This window comes from Acanthopagrus latus, chromosome 18 (assembly GCF_904848185.1).
Source record: "Acanthopagrus latus isolate v.2019 chromosome 18, fAcaLat1.1, whole genome shotgun sequence".
NCBI classification, from domain to species: Eukaryota; Metazoa; Chordata; class Actinopteri; order Spariformes; family Sparidae; genus Acanthopagrus; species Acanthopagrus latus.
Window position 1 is genome coordinate 27,368,379 of NC_051056.1, and position 16,755 is coordinate 27,385,133.

General features: G+C 43.3%; 1 protein-coding gene across 1 annotated transcript; it reads right to left on the bottom strand.

Annotated features, from left to right (window-relative positions):
- Nucleotides 1-8,164: 8,164 nt before the first annotated feature.
- Nucleotides 8,165-16,458, bottom strand: smyd5 (SMYD family member 5). Its single transcript, XM_037078034.1, has 13 exons — nucleotides 16,310-16,458; nucleotides 14,379-14,487; nucleotides 14,018-14,157; nucleotides 12,967-13,088; nucleotides 12,802-12,871; nucleotides 11,306-11,410; nucleotides 11,006-11,068; nucleotides 10,495-10,565; nucleotides 10,018-10,124; nucleotides 9,752-9,808; nucleotides 9,567-9,661; nucleotides 9,071-9,141; nucleotides 8,165-8,604 (listed from the first exon to the last, which is right to left on the bottom strand). The coding sequence occupies exons 1-13, from the start codon at nucleotides 16,400-16,402 to the stop codon at nucleotides 8,454-8,456; spliced, it is 1,254 nt and encodes a 417-aa protein (XP_036933929.1). The 5' UTR covers nucleotides 16,403-16,458; the 3' UTR covers nucleotides 8,165-8,453.
- Nucleotides 16,459-16,755: the final 297 nt, after the last annotated feature.

Consider the following 16,755-nt stretch of genomic DNA (forward strand, 5'->3'; position numbering starts at 1 on the left):
TCAAATACAGAGGCTGTAAATCTTAAAGGGGGGGGCGGGTCACGCTCCACAGAGGCTCCCGCCACCTGCAGCCATTTTCATCAGACGGAGGGGAACTCAAAAAAATCCTCCTGGGGGCCACAAAACAGGGGCCACATGTGGTGATCAATACGTTAAAGCCAAAAGGATACCGGGTTTCCAGCTAATCAATGCGCTAAAAAATTAACTGTCCACATATTTATTTTTCTGGGGAAAAAAAGTCAAAACTGTTATATAGTTCCAGCTGGTTACGTTTTGGTTTTGAGCTGTTAGTTAGAAAAAAAAACAACTATTAAAATACGTCACCATGGGTTCAGGACACTCTTGAAGACATTTTCCCAATTTTCTAATATTTAATAGATGATCCTGCATTTTACTGAGCAGCCTTTAGCTTGTTCAGGCACGGGGCGTTCTTGGTACATGCTTCGGACTTCGTTGCCACCAGGAGAATCAGACTGAGGGGAGGAGAACATCAGCTGACAATCATCTGTCACATTTATTTGTTTTAAAATACACAACTGTGCAGGAAAATATTCCACTGGCTCCCCCTCTGTGAAGGTCAGGAGACAAAAAGCAATCTGTGAATGTGACTTTTGGGTGCAAATATCTAAATCGGAATTAGTAAAGGAACACATTAAAGCCACATTATGTAGAAATATAATAAAGCTAATACTTTCACCTGTACATTTAATCCTGACTCTGGCCTTTAACAGCTCGACTTGCTATAAGCTACAGTACCGTGTATATTAAATTATCCTACTTTTTCTCTATAATCTAATTCTATCTAAATAAAATGGCTTGATAAAGCCAAAATGAATTGAATGAGTTGTTCATTGACTGACTTGCTCAACATTAAAACCTAAAAGATTTGGAAAACCTGCTAAAAAATTCAATGGATAACTTCTTTAACAAATTTCTTACACACTTCAATTTCATTAACACCTAAAATAGACTTTCAGCGTCTCCACCCGCTTAAAAAAAAGAAAAATACATGCAAATTACTGTCGTAACTGTTGTTTTCTTGTGTAAAAGCAGGTACTCACATGACACGTTCAGCGCCGAGCATCATGTTCTGGTGTCACTGACGTCACCGATCTGCACTTCAGAAGACAAAAAAAAAAAAAACTTGAATAACATTATTTCTTGCTTCAAATAAATGTAGAAATTTAGAAATACATGGGTTTTTTTTAAGGTTTAAGCAGAACAGGAGAGGAAGAGAAGCAGCTGTATATCGAGACTCATCTGATTCCACGACTTTGTATAGAAACACACATCGTTTACAGTGCTGAAAGGTTAACTGTGTACTTGAATAAATAAAAAGAGGATTATTTTAGGTAGTGCCACGCGTCCGCCCTCCGTGAATACGACAGCGTTCATCTCAATCAGCTTTCATAAAAGTGAAAACACAGTCTGAAGAACAGAATTGTCTCTTCTCATTTGTGTCTTTTTCCTGCTTTTTCTTTTTTTCTTTTTTGTCCGCAAAGATTCCCGATGTAATTGGTTCGTGAATGTGACCTTTTTCTCATGATGAACGGTCCGTCAGCCGGCTGCCCACAGGACGAGAGAGCGGCCCTTCATATAGAAAAGTGTCTTATCTGGCGAGGCTATCTCGCTAGCATGCTCATGATTCTGACGAGCAAGAATAAGCCGCGCATAATTGGATACTGTTAACTTCTTTCACACAACGGGGACTTTGAAATGCCACGGCCAAAAGAAAGCATTAGCCTCATCCAGCAAGGATGTGCTGAATGTCCTGCAAGAGATGTGGAAATGAGATAGCGCGAGATAAAGCTGAATAGCCAAAGTGTTTGAAATGCCTCATTTGCACCACATGAGTCAGACCATGTTTGGTCTCAGTGGGAATGTCTGGCCTGACCTTAAAGAAAGAATTCAGCAAGGCAGTCACAGTTGATCACAGCTGACCTCTTTCACATTTGGCACAATGGTCTTTTTTTTTTTTTTTTTCTTTTTTTTTAATTATCTGAGCCTCAAACTGTTGAGGTTAGAGTAAATAAAAAGTGCTGAAGGATGGAGAGAGAACAAAAATTTAACGACCCATCCAAGAATGAATAAAAAAACAACCCCACAGCTCCTCAGTTGTGCTTGGACGAGCTTGGCAAAAACAAGAATTCTGACACAAAATACTCAAACTAAACGGCCCGGCGTTTCCACAGTCAACTATGAGGTTTGTTCTGATCGTTTTACACACTTTGCCCCCCCAAAAAACCATCAGCATAGAGGTGGAAATTAAAAGTTCAGATTTGTGTCTGTAGGCATCAACATTCAAATCACTGACTGTATAAAATATGGACGCAGCAAATACACAAGTGCCTTAAACGTGCATTCTTAAAATGGCCAGCAGAGGGCGACTCCACTGGTTTCAAAATGAAGTCAGATTGTATGTAATCCTATGAGAAAATGACCTGATTACCTCAGTCAACAGTTCCCTAATGAGTTCATGGTCTCAATCAAGTCCTCTTCAATACAGCATGAAGTTCATTTTGTAAATTATGGCCCCAGGAAGAGCGCCTAGCTTTCAAGTCAACTTTCGTAGTCGCCAAACTGTGAAATCACATCGTCGCGAGGTGCACAGGGCCAAAAAATACTTATTCACATAAGCTACTGTGTGAAAGAAGCAGCTGTAAAATGGTGGATACACTTTTTGAGCACCACAACCACCACAAAAATGCCTCGTTTCACAATTACAAGCTGAGCCATTTGGTCTGATAGAAGTCGGAGAGTCCAGAAGAGCCGCAAGATTAAATAATTTTTATTCCTGTTCAAGTTAGCTCGGCGCTAAACCAGAAGTTAGCCAGCTCGGTCAGCGGAAGTCTCACACTCTTTGGGCTCTTTGGGCTCTTTTGGCTTCAGGGGCAACTTTGCTGCTTTGATACGCATGAACGGGCTCCAATTTTGATCTTCTCTGTAGCTTTCGCAGTCTTTTGATATGTTGTGTAGAAGGTTTAACTGTAAGCATGCTAACAGTTGCTAATTAGCACAGCTGAAATGGTGGGAATGTTAACGATAACGTTTCGTAATCAAACTGGAGGAGCTGAATAAGAACGTGTTCCCAGAATTTAGCGGCGATCCATCAAATAGTCATTGAGACGTTTCACTCAAGGCCGTCTAACTGAGGCGTTAAAGGAAAAGCTAAACACACGGCAGCGATCTCTCAATCAAACCACTTGATTGTTAAACAACCTGCATCGCTGATGAAAATCTGAGTGACTGAGGCAGAAATGTTCACAGAAAGTTGTGTTCACATTATGTTTCCGCCACAGTTCCGTCCTCGCTCTCTGACTCCTCTTAAGCAGGAAGATCTCCTCATTTTTAGACATTTTCTTCTGCCGATGTGTTCTGTATTATATCTTTGAGAGGATTACAAAGTCAGATTCGTTCCTCCGGAGGCCAAATTTTAATGCCAATCCACGTTCGCTATATTTCATTTGGAAACGATCAGACTGACAGACCTAAATTGCCGTCCCAGGCTAAAAACATGTAAATCCCCAGTTGTGGTTGGAAAAAACTTTCAAAACAAGAAACTTCTAATCAGCTCAGTATTTCCGGAGTCAAAACGAATGTCGAGATCAGGCTTGTCATTTCTCTGTGTGCAAGTTCTTGCTTCTCTGCTCCGTCAGCAAACTAATCACGTCACTACAAATCTCACACTAACTGTTTTCAAATCCTAAAACAAAAAGAACGAGTCTGTTCACAAAACTGGCACATTTCTCCTGAGTCGCCTGTCAGGGCGTCACAAACATGCCGTTCCTGCTATTTTTGTGTATCTGTGATGTTAAAGCCTCCGTTTGGATGATTCACAGCTCGGCTCGCCGTGTTCCAGCGTTTTTACATGATGTCATTGAGGTTTCTCCCTGAAGATGAATGTGATGTTATTGCGCCGCCGACAGTCTTCTATAAGTCTCTCCGATGACTACGTGACAGAGGCGCCGTTGACAGTTTTGCAACCATTTTTGATTTTTATCGAGGAAATGATTTCAGCAGACGTGAACCACAGAAATCTCAAACATCGATCAGAAAAGCTGCAGGTCGCTCGGCAGCCGCGTTTGTGTTCTTAAACTGTATTTCTCTTTCGTGTTTATTTTCATGCAGGGCGAGCTAAAGTGCAATAACCTCCGGCTGCAGGTCGTCTGATTCCCCATGAGGTGGTCGTTCATCACTTTGGTTCTGGAGCGGCCCTCCGAGGCAGCGCTGGTATCCGTCGCGGTAACCGATCGGAACAGAGCTAATGTAGGCGGGAGATTGTTTCCATATGGGAGCCTGTTTTCAAGCACACTCGGTCGGCTCGGGTCTGAGAACCGGCTTCATCTGCTCCGTTGACCCAACTCGAGCGTGCAATGGGAAGCGGTCAGACAAGTTTTCGTCCACCTTTTCACCTCGGTGGATAAAATCAGGTGGAGATTCTCAACAGAGATGAAATTTCGTATGTGAGAATGAAACTCACTTATTTCAACCAACATAATTTAGTCTTTAAACTAAATATTCTACCTTCAGGCTCTCTTTCAAAACTTGAAGCCCACCGTACAATATTCGGGAGCTGCTTGAGCACAAAAAAACCAAAGAAAAATTCACGCATTAACACCCGAATGTGCCTCGACTGTATGGCTCCAGAACTGGGGCAACAATTAGCACGTTCATTTAGGTGTCATGTTTCACATTGTGGAGGGGGGAATGTAAATATGTGTGGCTGCCGACTTACTTCCTATTGTTCCCTTTTCCCACTGAAGACAGAATGCAGACTTTGACAAAGAGGTTTAAGATTGTGATTGTGGAGTTTTTGCCGATTCTCATTGAGTCAAAAGTGGAATATTTTGCTTTAACGACAGCAATCGAGCCTGAATGGACTCCACTAATCCGCAGTAGTGATGTCAGTCTGGTTGCCATGGTTATAACTACGTACGATTATTATCCACGAGCCTGTTCTCCGTTTGGGAAAGATGTTCGACCGTTAGGAAGAGAAACTGACTGGAGGGGGGCTTACTTACTTACTTACTTACTTACTTACTTACTTACTTACTTACTTAGTTAACGGGGTTGAGGTCAGCTGGCCATGACAGTCAGGACTCTTCGGTCTTCAGGTGTGTTTCCGTCTCTCCGGCAGCAAAGCTTGGTATTGATCTTCTGATGGTCTGGTCAGATTGGCGTCGCCTGGCTCTGATCCAGTTTTCGATGAACCCAGTTTTTTGTGTTAAATGCACCCGCCCCCCCCCCTCCTTAGAAATCTGGATAGGCGACTTTTCTGTACCTAGTGAAGCTGCACATCTCCTGCGTACGACATCAACCAGGATGCAAAATGTTAACTGTGACATATTCAGAAAAAAGAGTCAAGTGCTCTCCCTCCTTCATCTGCATGATAATGACTAATGTGCCACTTTTAGACCACTGTAGTCTTTGAAATGTATATGAAGTGTTTTGTACTTGGGTTGTCAGAATAAAAGACTCTTTCTCTCCAGTTCATAACGCCGCCCTCCTCCCCCCCCACACACACTTCCTGTTTCCTTTCCTCAAACACTTCCCTCACTTCTCGCCCTCTCAGTCCTCAAACGAGCCTCTATCTGCCCTCTTCTCTCAGGGCACAGTCTTTGACCTCTCCGCTCTCCGGACTTGAAACGCTCGTGTTGTGTGATGTGGAGTCCGACACATACGCCTGCCCGAGCTCGACCCCTGCGGTTCAGCTCCACGCTCCAAAGTTACAGAGCTCCCGCAGCGATGTTGGCGCGGCTTCAGAGGATGACAGCCGATGGCGGAGAGGGCGAGCTTCAACTGGAGGATGCGTCCAGAGGTCCGGCCTCCTGTTGTGCAGGGTCCCAGGTGTGCATCCTTTCATGGACATAATATGTTCTCTTTTTTTTTCTCCCTGCTTCTCTTTTGTGCATCCTGGGCGAATTAGCATGTGATGCGAGTGCGGCAGCGACTGAAGGGGACGGGAGGGAAGTTAACCGAGGAGGTTAATGGAGAAATGTCAACCGCGGGCGACCGGAGGCAGCGGGGGAAAAGTAGAGGGATTACTCTCAACTTTGCAAAGACACAATTACTGTTGACTCATTCTTATCCAGTATCTGCTGGCACCAATTAGTGTGCACTTAATGTCAATGTGAGCTGTGATTGACTGGCGGGCACTGGCAGTAGAATACCTCCTTTAATCCATTTAGTAATTAACGATATGAAATGAGATATCCCCCCGTGTTAAAAGTGCCCGAAGCAAAAGGCTGCATGGAGAGAAAGAGTCGTAAAAAAAAAAAGAAAAAGAAAAAGAAAAGCGATGATTAGTGAACACCCGAACCCCCTCGAGGACGACAATTTGACTCGTGGTTAATATGCAATGACTGAACAAATATTTTACCAGTACAATCTTCTGTAGCAAAGGCAGGAGGTGTGTAAACCAGATAAATGACTCAACAGACATCCAATTTCAATGGTTTATGCCAGAGTAGTAAAAACGACAGCAGCTCGGCTCCTGTGCGCCGCCGCCACAATATTTAAATTATACTGGTCCGACGTGGGAAGCCATCCTCTCCCTGTGCCGCTGAGCTGAATGCCAGCCGGAGAAAACTGGGATTACTCATTCGATATTTCCAATCTTTGTCTGGAAGCTGAAAATATTGGGATTTGTGATTACAGTCATTGTTGTAATATTGATTCATGCGTGGGCAGCCGCAGCTGCAATTTCACTCATGCCGAGCTGCGGTTTGAAATACAGTTCTCAACAAAAGGGTAAACAGTTACTGACAAAGCAATTTTCCACTCAAGGTCTCCATAATACATTAAGAAAGGTTTAACCCGAGCCCGTAGATCACAGCGTGAAAACCAAACTACATTTCACTGGCTGGATGCCTCCCGTATGACAAGACTTGTAATTACAACAGAATATAAATAAAAAGCCTCTTCGGGACAGAATGCATAGTCATCTAAGTCGTGTACGCTTCTTAATTAAACACCTGAGAACAAACTGATCTTGGCTTAATCACTTTGCTTCCTTTTCGTCGGGTGCAAGAAGTGATAACTGGGTTCAGAGGAGCTGAAGGTCGGACGGGTCAGCCAGTAAGAGGACAGCTTGGTTTTGACTCGGTGCTCCAGCACACCAGATCCACCGACACAGTTCAGCTTTTATTTAAAACTGCTCTGAGTTTTATATCAACATAGGAGGAAAAGACTCCCACAGAGCAAAACATATTGAAAAACACCTTGAGTTAATGTTCATGTTCATGAGACACCCACAGAGGAGGTGTCTTTTTTTTTTGACATCATTTTTAACGTTCATCTTTAACAACCCTGCGACGTCTTTACAGAGTCCAGAATGAAGATTTCAGTGGCGTCACTCTGTCAGCCTGGATTACAGACGTCCAGAGGACAACTTCTCGTGGTTCAGAACTACAGTTTCAATGACGTCTTTCTTGGACTCACTTCATGTGCTCAGATTTAGAAACCCGACACTAAAGAAGTTGGGATTGTGTGCCAGTAAAGCAGAATGTGCTAATTAGGCTCAGTTGTTCTCAATCAAGCACGCTGACTGCAGTGGAATCAGTTTTACTGAATACCACGCGTAGGTCGTCTAACCTCGGAAGAACAGCCCGACTCTGCTATTGCCAAACTTAAAAAAAAAAGAGAGATGCGGCTCAATTTGAAATCTTTCTTTCTCATGTTTTTAGCAGCTACAACAGGGGAGAGCGATGTGAGCGAGCTCACTGCTTGAAGGTGAGACGTCCAAGATTACAACTGGTGCTGCTGCGACCAAGTGGCGCAAGAAGTTTAACTCAGTATTAAGAGGTGTTTTAATCCACATTTCATGAACTGTGTAGAAGCTTCCATCTCTTTTATACGCTGTTCCCTGAAGGTCGTTAAAGCTTCTACATGAGACATTTCAGATCATCAGCAACACGTCTCCTCATTAGTAACGTTCTCAACTTAGAAAGGAACAATTTATTTGTTCTGCCGAGGTTTGAAGTCAGTGTTACATATTGCTTTGCTTGCTAGCGGTCCCCGCTAACACTGGCTACCAAGATCGCTCCTCAGGACGCCACGGCTCAACTCTGTCTTTACAGAGCGAGAAGCTGTTTACTCCTATATTTATATTTAATATCTCCTATAAAACATTTAACTGTTTACCTGATATGGATGTGAAAAACTCTTGACAGTTTAAAGTCTTAGTTTATTTAAACCCTCAGTGTGCTGAAGCAGAGTGAGAACAATAAAATCATTTCATTGTCCTGTTACCAACACACACACACACACACACACACACACCTCATTTAAAGGAAACCTCTCTGTGACTGATCTCTAAAACCAGACAAAGAATGGGTGAAATGTGTTGGTGAGACGTTTTGGCCACACGTTTTTATTCTTCCGGTGCTTCAATGGTTGCTGAGCGTGGCGGCAGGAACGGGAGCGGCTGAGAACAATACGGAGCAAGTCTTTCATCAGACATCAGTCATCTCATCTTCCATCTCATCCCCCTCCGTTTCACCCTCTGCCTCGCCTTCTTCCTCCTCTTCCTCCTCTGATGTTACATCCAGCTCATCCATCTGGGAGACGCACTTTGGACACGAGCAGACGAACAGGTAGTTTTCCCTGAGAAGGAAAAATATTACACCAGTCACATTGTCGCACCTCTAACAACAGCTCAATTAATTAAGAGGTGTTTTTATGCTCTGCTCTTTAGAAAATGACAGCATATCATTATTTTATACTGTAATTAATGCTTATGATGCTAATAATACTTTCCTCTGGTGTGATATTTGGGGCCCCATGTAGGTTCACACCAGCAGAGTGTGAGTGGTACCAGAGCTGCGAACTATCACAGGTTGCAGTGAAAAGTTTACGCGACACACAAAACAAACTTGATCTCTTTTAGTGTCGGGGTGCAATTCAAGGATGGACATCATGCTGATCAATGAGGAGTGTGAGCACAGCGGTGGCCCTCTGACCCCGAGCGTCTCTGCCTCAAGACTGCTCATTATTGCCTGGAAGGCTTTTTATTGATCCAGATGGAATCTGTGACCCCGTTCAAGTGATTCATCAGAAGTCAGACGTTTACCTCAGGATTTTGTGCCTGCTATGACGGCTTCGGTCCCGCTGACAGCAGTCCAGGTAACTGATGCAGATCTCCTGGAAATTCAAAGAAAAACAAAAAGCTGAACGCTCAACATGAAGTTATTGAGCCCAGAAGTCTTAAAAAAATGACAGTTTAGCATCGTGAACATGCTACTGGACTTTTTTCTTATTCCCGTTTCTCCCCATCACGCAGGAAGCTGCGGCATCCTTCCATCTCTCTACACAAAGCGCTCCTGTCTTAGGCAGCATTCAAAGGAGAGCTCTGCTGTGAAAGTAACACGGCTGCTGTGACATTACTGTGCCGCGCAGATGCAAGGCTTCTCAATCTTTCTGACAGCTTGACAAACCCACTCCAATCCTTAAAGTCTCTGCCTTCTAATACCGTCTGACAAGGGAGCACACAAAGCTAGAGAGGGATGTTCTGGCCCGTCTATCCCCGGACAGAATTAATCACTCCAAACCCAGGCGCGTCAGCTGACCTCTCCTGGGTTGATGTCACTGAGGGCGCTGAGCTGGAGCAGGAAGTTGTTTTCTGGGAATGACGCCTCTGCGTTGGGTATACAGCTGTGGTTACCTGCGGGGGTCAAAGAGGCGACAGAAGGGTCGTCAGTCGGCCTCGTGAGCAAGAACAGCGACTTTAAACTGAAGCGTTGACGTGACTTACACGAGCTTTGAAGCAGAAACAGTCCAGAGCCCTCGCAGTTGAGAAAGTCTCCGGTTTCTACAGAGAGAACAGACACATTTCTAACCTTTGTCGAGATCTGATTATAGGTTGCATAACAGTTACAGCAATGTCACGGTGTCGATGCAACGACGCAGACAATAACACATAACACTCGCTCACACAATACGAGCACTGCAAATCTGCTCAGCTGAGACAAAAATAATTTACTCCAAATAATAACTGCAACACTGAGATAAAACTGTGACCTTTCTCAATGTCCTTGTACAGCTGGTCGATGAAAGAGTCCAGCTGCTCCCTCTGCTGGGCGGGAAGCTCCAGTGAATCGCAGGCGTGAACCCACTGACTCAGAGAGCTGGAGGAGGAGAACGGAAGCGCTGTGAATGTTCCTGCACTGAGCTGACCTCTGCACACAACAGTGTTCTTATACTGTACAGGTGTTTTGTGTTGATATGTATTGTATTCTGTAAAAATTCACAGTGTTCCATCTTATTATAAGTTGTATATACATTACTCAAAGTTAGGAATATTGGGAAATGTGTCACATTATTTTTGGGGGCCAAATTATTTACAAGACACACTAGAAAAAAATCAGAGACGTCACAGAATAAACAATCAAATGAAACACTAAAATATCCCAATATACCCAACTCATGTTGAGCAGCTGTAGTTGGGTTTGGGCCTGTTTGAAGCAGAAGTGCAGGACGACAGAGGCGAGAGTTTACCTGGTGCCGATGCCTTGTCCGTTAGTTCCCACGAGAGCAAACAGAGAGCGGAAACCCTCGGGGACAAACCACTGCAACACGACCACATCGTCAGTTATCCATCAGCGCCGGATGATTATTAATTTAATCAAACCTCTTTCAGACTGAATGAAATGCAACATCAGCCATATATCAAGCAGTTGTTTATGATGAATGCAACTGATGTTTATTGACCTTTAAGGATTCATTAATTTTTTATAAAGGTTTTCATTGTTTGTTCATTGTTGACAGTGAAATAACTACAAGCTCAGTTTTAAATCGCTTTTAATAATGATGGTTATTATAAGTTGTCCCCACTATCTGAACCAGCCCCAGTTACATCAGCATATAAATATTATTCTGGATGTCACAACAATATCATAATAAACAATTCTGTAGCAAACTGCCAATGTGGTAAAGTTAAAGTTAAAGGAGCTGTACGAGAAAACATGAAGAAACGTGAGACGTCACAGTCGAGTTGTTTCTTTCTTACCCGATTGAGATGATCATCGTAAAGTGCCGCCTTGAAAAGGCTGTGTAACAAGGCCAACTGCCCCTGAAGAAACAAAAAGTTAGAGATGGAACAATTATTTTACATAACAGAAACACATCATACACACACGTGGCCGCGGAGGGAATTAAAACCCGTCAGGAGGGAATAACTCCGTCATGCTTTGCTCCCGCAGCTGTAAAGAACCGTGAGCACGACGTCGTCTTTGAACTGCCGGACTTCACACGTTTTGCACTTCAACAATTTCACATTTCGAGCAGAAGTAACGTGACGATAACTTACTCTGAACTTCTCTCCCAGGAGCTTATGGGCGATCTCCTCCTCCTCGTTGGCCGCCCGGCTGCAGAAGTGCGAAAACAGCTTCTGCCAGTGTGCTTTGTCTTTGGCCTGGACGACATTAACAACAACCAGTGTCGGTCAGTTATTGTAGCGTATTTCATGTTGTCAGTGTGCAGTTTATCTTTGTTAAACAAGCCTGATGTCTTTTGAAGGATAATCTCTACTGAACTCTTGGTCGTGTCTGCTCCAAGAGAGGAAAATATTCTGATATTTCTTTATTTGTCATTCCTGATTCCCTGTTCAATCAATGCAGCTGCAAAATCTGCACAACCTACATATTCAGATCACCACCTTATACATTTGTTATACAGAACTTGTTAGCAGATATATCAGCATTCATCAGGAGCGATGTTTATGACCACCTAATAAATGCAAGTCCAATATTCACGCTTGTTTTGGCTCCTGTGGGAAATATCCCTCAGTGTGTTGAGCAGCGAGATGCGAACTGTGTCTGGAGTGTAAAGTCAGCTCATGAGAAGCTTTTTTTTTTTTGCAGAATTAATTTGCCTGCTGGACACGAGGTCGAGGAGAACAAACCGAAACAAAGAGCTGAAAGACACTAAAACACCGTGACGACTCTCTGCTGGTTTGTTACGATGTTACCTTCAACCATCTATTGTTTCTAGAAAAATATGAATTAGAGCAGCTATAAAGCTTTGAGATGAGAGGTAGGCAACACTCCAAAGCTTTTTTTTTTCCAGTAGCTTGTTTCAAGTGAGGAATATCATGTAACTGACGACGTTCACAGCTTCAAACATCATCGGTGCTTCATTCATTCACAGCTTTAACAAGTTCGCAGCTAAAGTATTCAAACGGCACGTTAGTGGGATGAGAAGAGAGAAGAATACATGAGAATATTTATAAAGACGCAAAACATTTAAACCTATGAACAGCACTTCCTCCAAATATGATTCCTTCTTTTATTCACGTTTGTTCATTAAGTACTTTGAGTCGGATAGTTTTAATGTATACACTTAGATTTCTAATGCACATGAGAAGGATATAAGCAAAAGCTTGAGTTGTATTTATGTAATGAGCCTCGTGTCATTCTCTAACAACATCACATCACAACTCAGATGAAACGACACATAAATATCAACCACGAGGTTTAAACACGAGTTTCATTCAGCACCACCTGAACGAAACTACACCATAAAAAAAACATACGTAAATGTTTCGTATCAGACAAAAAAAACCACACGAGACTGAAACTATTTATTCAGTGAGGTGTGGTAGTCGTGCCACCAGATGTCACTGTGTGTGCCGAGTTTTGCTTTATCACAAGACGTCTACTTGGGCAAAGTTAACACCATAAAGTTTGTATTTAAAGGACAGAACAACGACGAGTGAGTGATAGAAATCTAGTGCTTTGTTTTGTAAGAATACATGCAACATAAGTGCAAACACCGGAACCTCACAGACCTCCAACAGAGACTCACCTGTTTGACAGCAGCGACCATCCGGGCCATCAGCATGATGCTGGAGGTCTCCGGCGGATAGTGCATGCTCCTGAACAGAAGACAGGTGAGCTCTCATTAGAGTGAGTCGTCGCATTAAAAAAGAAACAGCACGTTCACGACCATATCGGCCCAAAGCTCTGTCACCTCCACGCATCCTTCAGCTTGTTGATGGGATGGTCCGGATCTTCCTGGGAGGGACCCAAACACAGAACTCGATGGTACTGATCCGCTGCTGCTTGTCGACACTCGCTGCTGCAGTACATCACCTGAAGACGGAGAAGGAGAAAGAGAGCAGGTAGAGAAAAAACACAATTCACTTCAGGAGACGGGTATAACAATATGAGTTGAATCAAACATATAATAAACTTCTGGTCTCCTTGTAGCGACCTTTGTTCCCCCCCGCATGCTGCTCGGTCTCCTCAACCACTAATTGAAAATCACCGTTCATCGTCTCCTAGCAACTGTAATTGTGTGAGGTCGCTGCAATCAGGACGTTATTCATACGTCTTGTGCAGAAAGGGGAATCGGATTTGTAGCCATGGGAGACATTTCCCACCGGTCCAGCTGAATAAAGCACCCATGAACAATCACACAGTTTTTATACGTGGAAATAATTGAGCTCCATACAGATGAGGATTTAAAATCAGAAACAGCTGCCAGACCTCTTTTACCAAACCAGTCTTTTTACCTCAAAAACACAAGTTTGACTGGCGTCCCGCTGCCTCCATCTATTGGTTAGTTTACTGTTATTGTGTGACTTTGGTCCGAACTAAAGTGGAGAACTAACCTGTATAACTTGTATTTTGTACTGTATTTTGAAAAGTATAAATAAAGTTGTCATTATAAGCAGCTTCAGGAACATGAGACACTTTGCTGCAGTTGTGTGTGCAGCCTTTAAAATAGATGCAAAAGTGCAAATACAGAGAAAGTGTCATGGATAAGCACTTTGTCTGCGTCTGTCACTGAGACTGACAGATTTTTTTCTCAGTTCTGGCCTCTAGAAATCAATGAACGAGTCATATCAACCCTCGCTAACGCAGTGGAAGTTCCACTCTGACCAGAGCTAGCTTTAAATCGATATGTTTCCTGATCGAACCACTTTTTCCAAAGGATCTTTCTTCTGTTAAGGCATTTAAAAAAAAAAACCCAAAATCAATCGAGTCTCCGAGCCGACTGGCGTCCCGATCGTGCTGACCTGGCACTGAGGGCAGGCCTGGTGCAGCTCCGGTCGGACGCGGCACAGCTCAGGATGAGGGAGGTTGAGTCCGGGGATGCCGCTGAGTCTCCTCGCGTTCTCCTCGGCGGTCTCCAGAGCACGTAAGCAGTAATCACAGGCTGGACGAGCAGAGACGCAGCAGAGCAGACGGACAGAGGTGAAACACTGAGACAACAAGGTTTCTAAATCAAACTCTGATCACATACTTTTACTTTTTGGCCTTCAAAACCAGGAGAGACAACTTGTGCCACATCACGATGTAAAGACAAGATACTGTAAAGTCTTACATCACCATGACAATATAATACTGATTGTAACTGTTAGTTTCTTAACATCTCACCTTTATATTTGTACAAAGCATTCCACAGGAACTGGGCAGAGACCAGAGGCCGCTCCAAAAATATGACATCTCCCTTCTTTATGCTCCTTTTGGCGAAGAGACCTTTACCCTGAAAACATGGAGAATATCACACCAACACAGTCAGGTCCACTGGGAAACACACAACGGCTGCGACTGATTATTATATTCATCAACAGTAATGATCTACGCCACGCGATGTCGCCATTTTCTCTCTTTCTGTCTTCTTTTTCAGGCATGCAAAGAATCTTTGGATATGTGAGGCCACGAAGGATCGTAGCAGTGCATCCTCCAAAAACTGGGAAAAGAAGGAGCATCTGTGGGCTGCATCTGGACGAGCCTTCAGATTGGGACAGCCTTCGCACGGCATAGTTACGTAATTGGCCCTGAAATGCTCCTCTGAAGGATGCAGACCCTGAACTGAGACACAGCAAGTGTCTCTGAGGCCGCTTTTCACAGCAACAGCGTCTCCGGTCTCGTTCGGTGGAGCAAACAGGCCGACGTCCCGCTGCTTCGCCACCCGTCCTGGTCTCAGCTGTCCCCCTGTGTCACATCCCCCTGGTGGTTCTGGTGGTTCTGGTGGTTCTGCTCTCGGTTCTGGCTACTGGATGCTGCACTGTTTTGCGATTGTGGAGTCCAACAGCTACGTTTTACACATGCGTGAATCACGGTCGGCTACTTTCATTTTACAGAAGGACCTCGAGTAAAAACTAAAAACAAGCTGTATACAAGAAACAACATCTGAACACATCACATTTATTATGAAAGGACTTCGTTCAAGTAGTTTTCAATATTTCTTATTTGTGTTTTTAGCCCAATGTTGTAAAATAAACTCTCCTTCCAAACTCGTAGGAAGGACGTTTGACTCCACTGCTGCGTTCCTAATGAATTAATGATTTTTGATATTATACTGCAGATGTATTATACTTCTACAAGGTTATTAATTCATGTTTGCAAGTCAAACACTGTCAAATATTTAACTATATTATCTAAAAAATATATAATAAATACCTTTTCTCCACTTAATGTTGTGAAGACTTTGTTTCTGGACTTCTGGAGCGTCGTTGTTTACACCATTTACTTTCTATTTGCCTTGAATTTAGTAGTAAAATCTCTTTAATACTGTTTTGTATTTGAACTTATTGCGCAGGGAAACAGTTGAATTAATCTGCAAATATTTGGATTATCTGATTAGTCTTTTTCTTGGTTATATTGACAGGAGGTTAAATGTACCGTGGACTAAATACAGTGGTGATACGCTACCGTTGTTTTTTTTTTAATCATTACAAGGACTATTTTCACTGTCAGTTAATGTATTGATTAACCAGACAGTTGTTGTTAATCTATTAAATGTCCTCAGATGTTTTATCTCGTCCAGGTAGCAGACACTGAGGGACCCACTCCACATTTAAATGTTTGTGGATCTATTTTGATGAATGTTGCAGCTTAAAGCACATCAAACTAAACGTGACAAACCAGGAAATAACTCAACTGAATTGATAACTCTAATCTATATATTGATCACCGACAGATATTCAGTTTACTGTGTCTTCTACTGACTAAAATACATTGATCATTCCTCTGCAGACTGAATCATGATCTCTTCTCCCACCAACATAAAGAGATATACATTTAATTATCTGGTGTCAGTGACGTGTTATGATATAAATATCTTCTGACTCCAGAACCAGAACCAGAACCCCTCTGCTAGTTTTGGACTCTGAACAAATCTCTATCCGTCAGGGAACACTCTGCTCCATGCACCGGTCCCCGGGTCCTCCTGGTGCCAGTGAGCCCGGGCAGAGTGAGCCCTGCCCCGGGCAGCGATCCTCCCTGACAGCCGCTTCTCGCTCCGTATAAACTCACATTTCGGTGTGAATCCGTTTCGACCGACAGAATCGGAACCGGCTCACCTTCAGGTTGTCTATAAATCGGACGTCCACGCTCGCTGCAGCTTTGCCGGGATCCACGCAGAAGGAAAACATGTCATCCAGGGGAGCCGCCATGTTTGTGACGACCTTTCCCCTCTGAACCCGCGACGACACGGAGGGTTGTGTGTTCAGAGCCGCGGCAGCGACCCCTGCTGGAGGAGCAGGGAACTGCAGGGGCAGCAGGCGGCTTCATGGAGACTAAATGAGAGTGTTTTTAATTTAATATCAAGAGCTTTTTTTTATTATTCTGGATCTTTAGTTTAATTAGATGAGAGTTATTTGTTTAGTTTAATTATTTCCTTAATTATTTATTTAGTTTTAATGTACTTTAAGCCACAAATGTCAGTTATTTGGACAATAAAACCAATAAACCAACGTCTCTTCAGATTATAATCAAACTGAAATGTGTCTCTTCAGCCTCTCAGGTC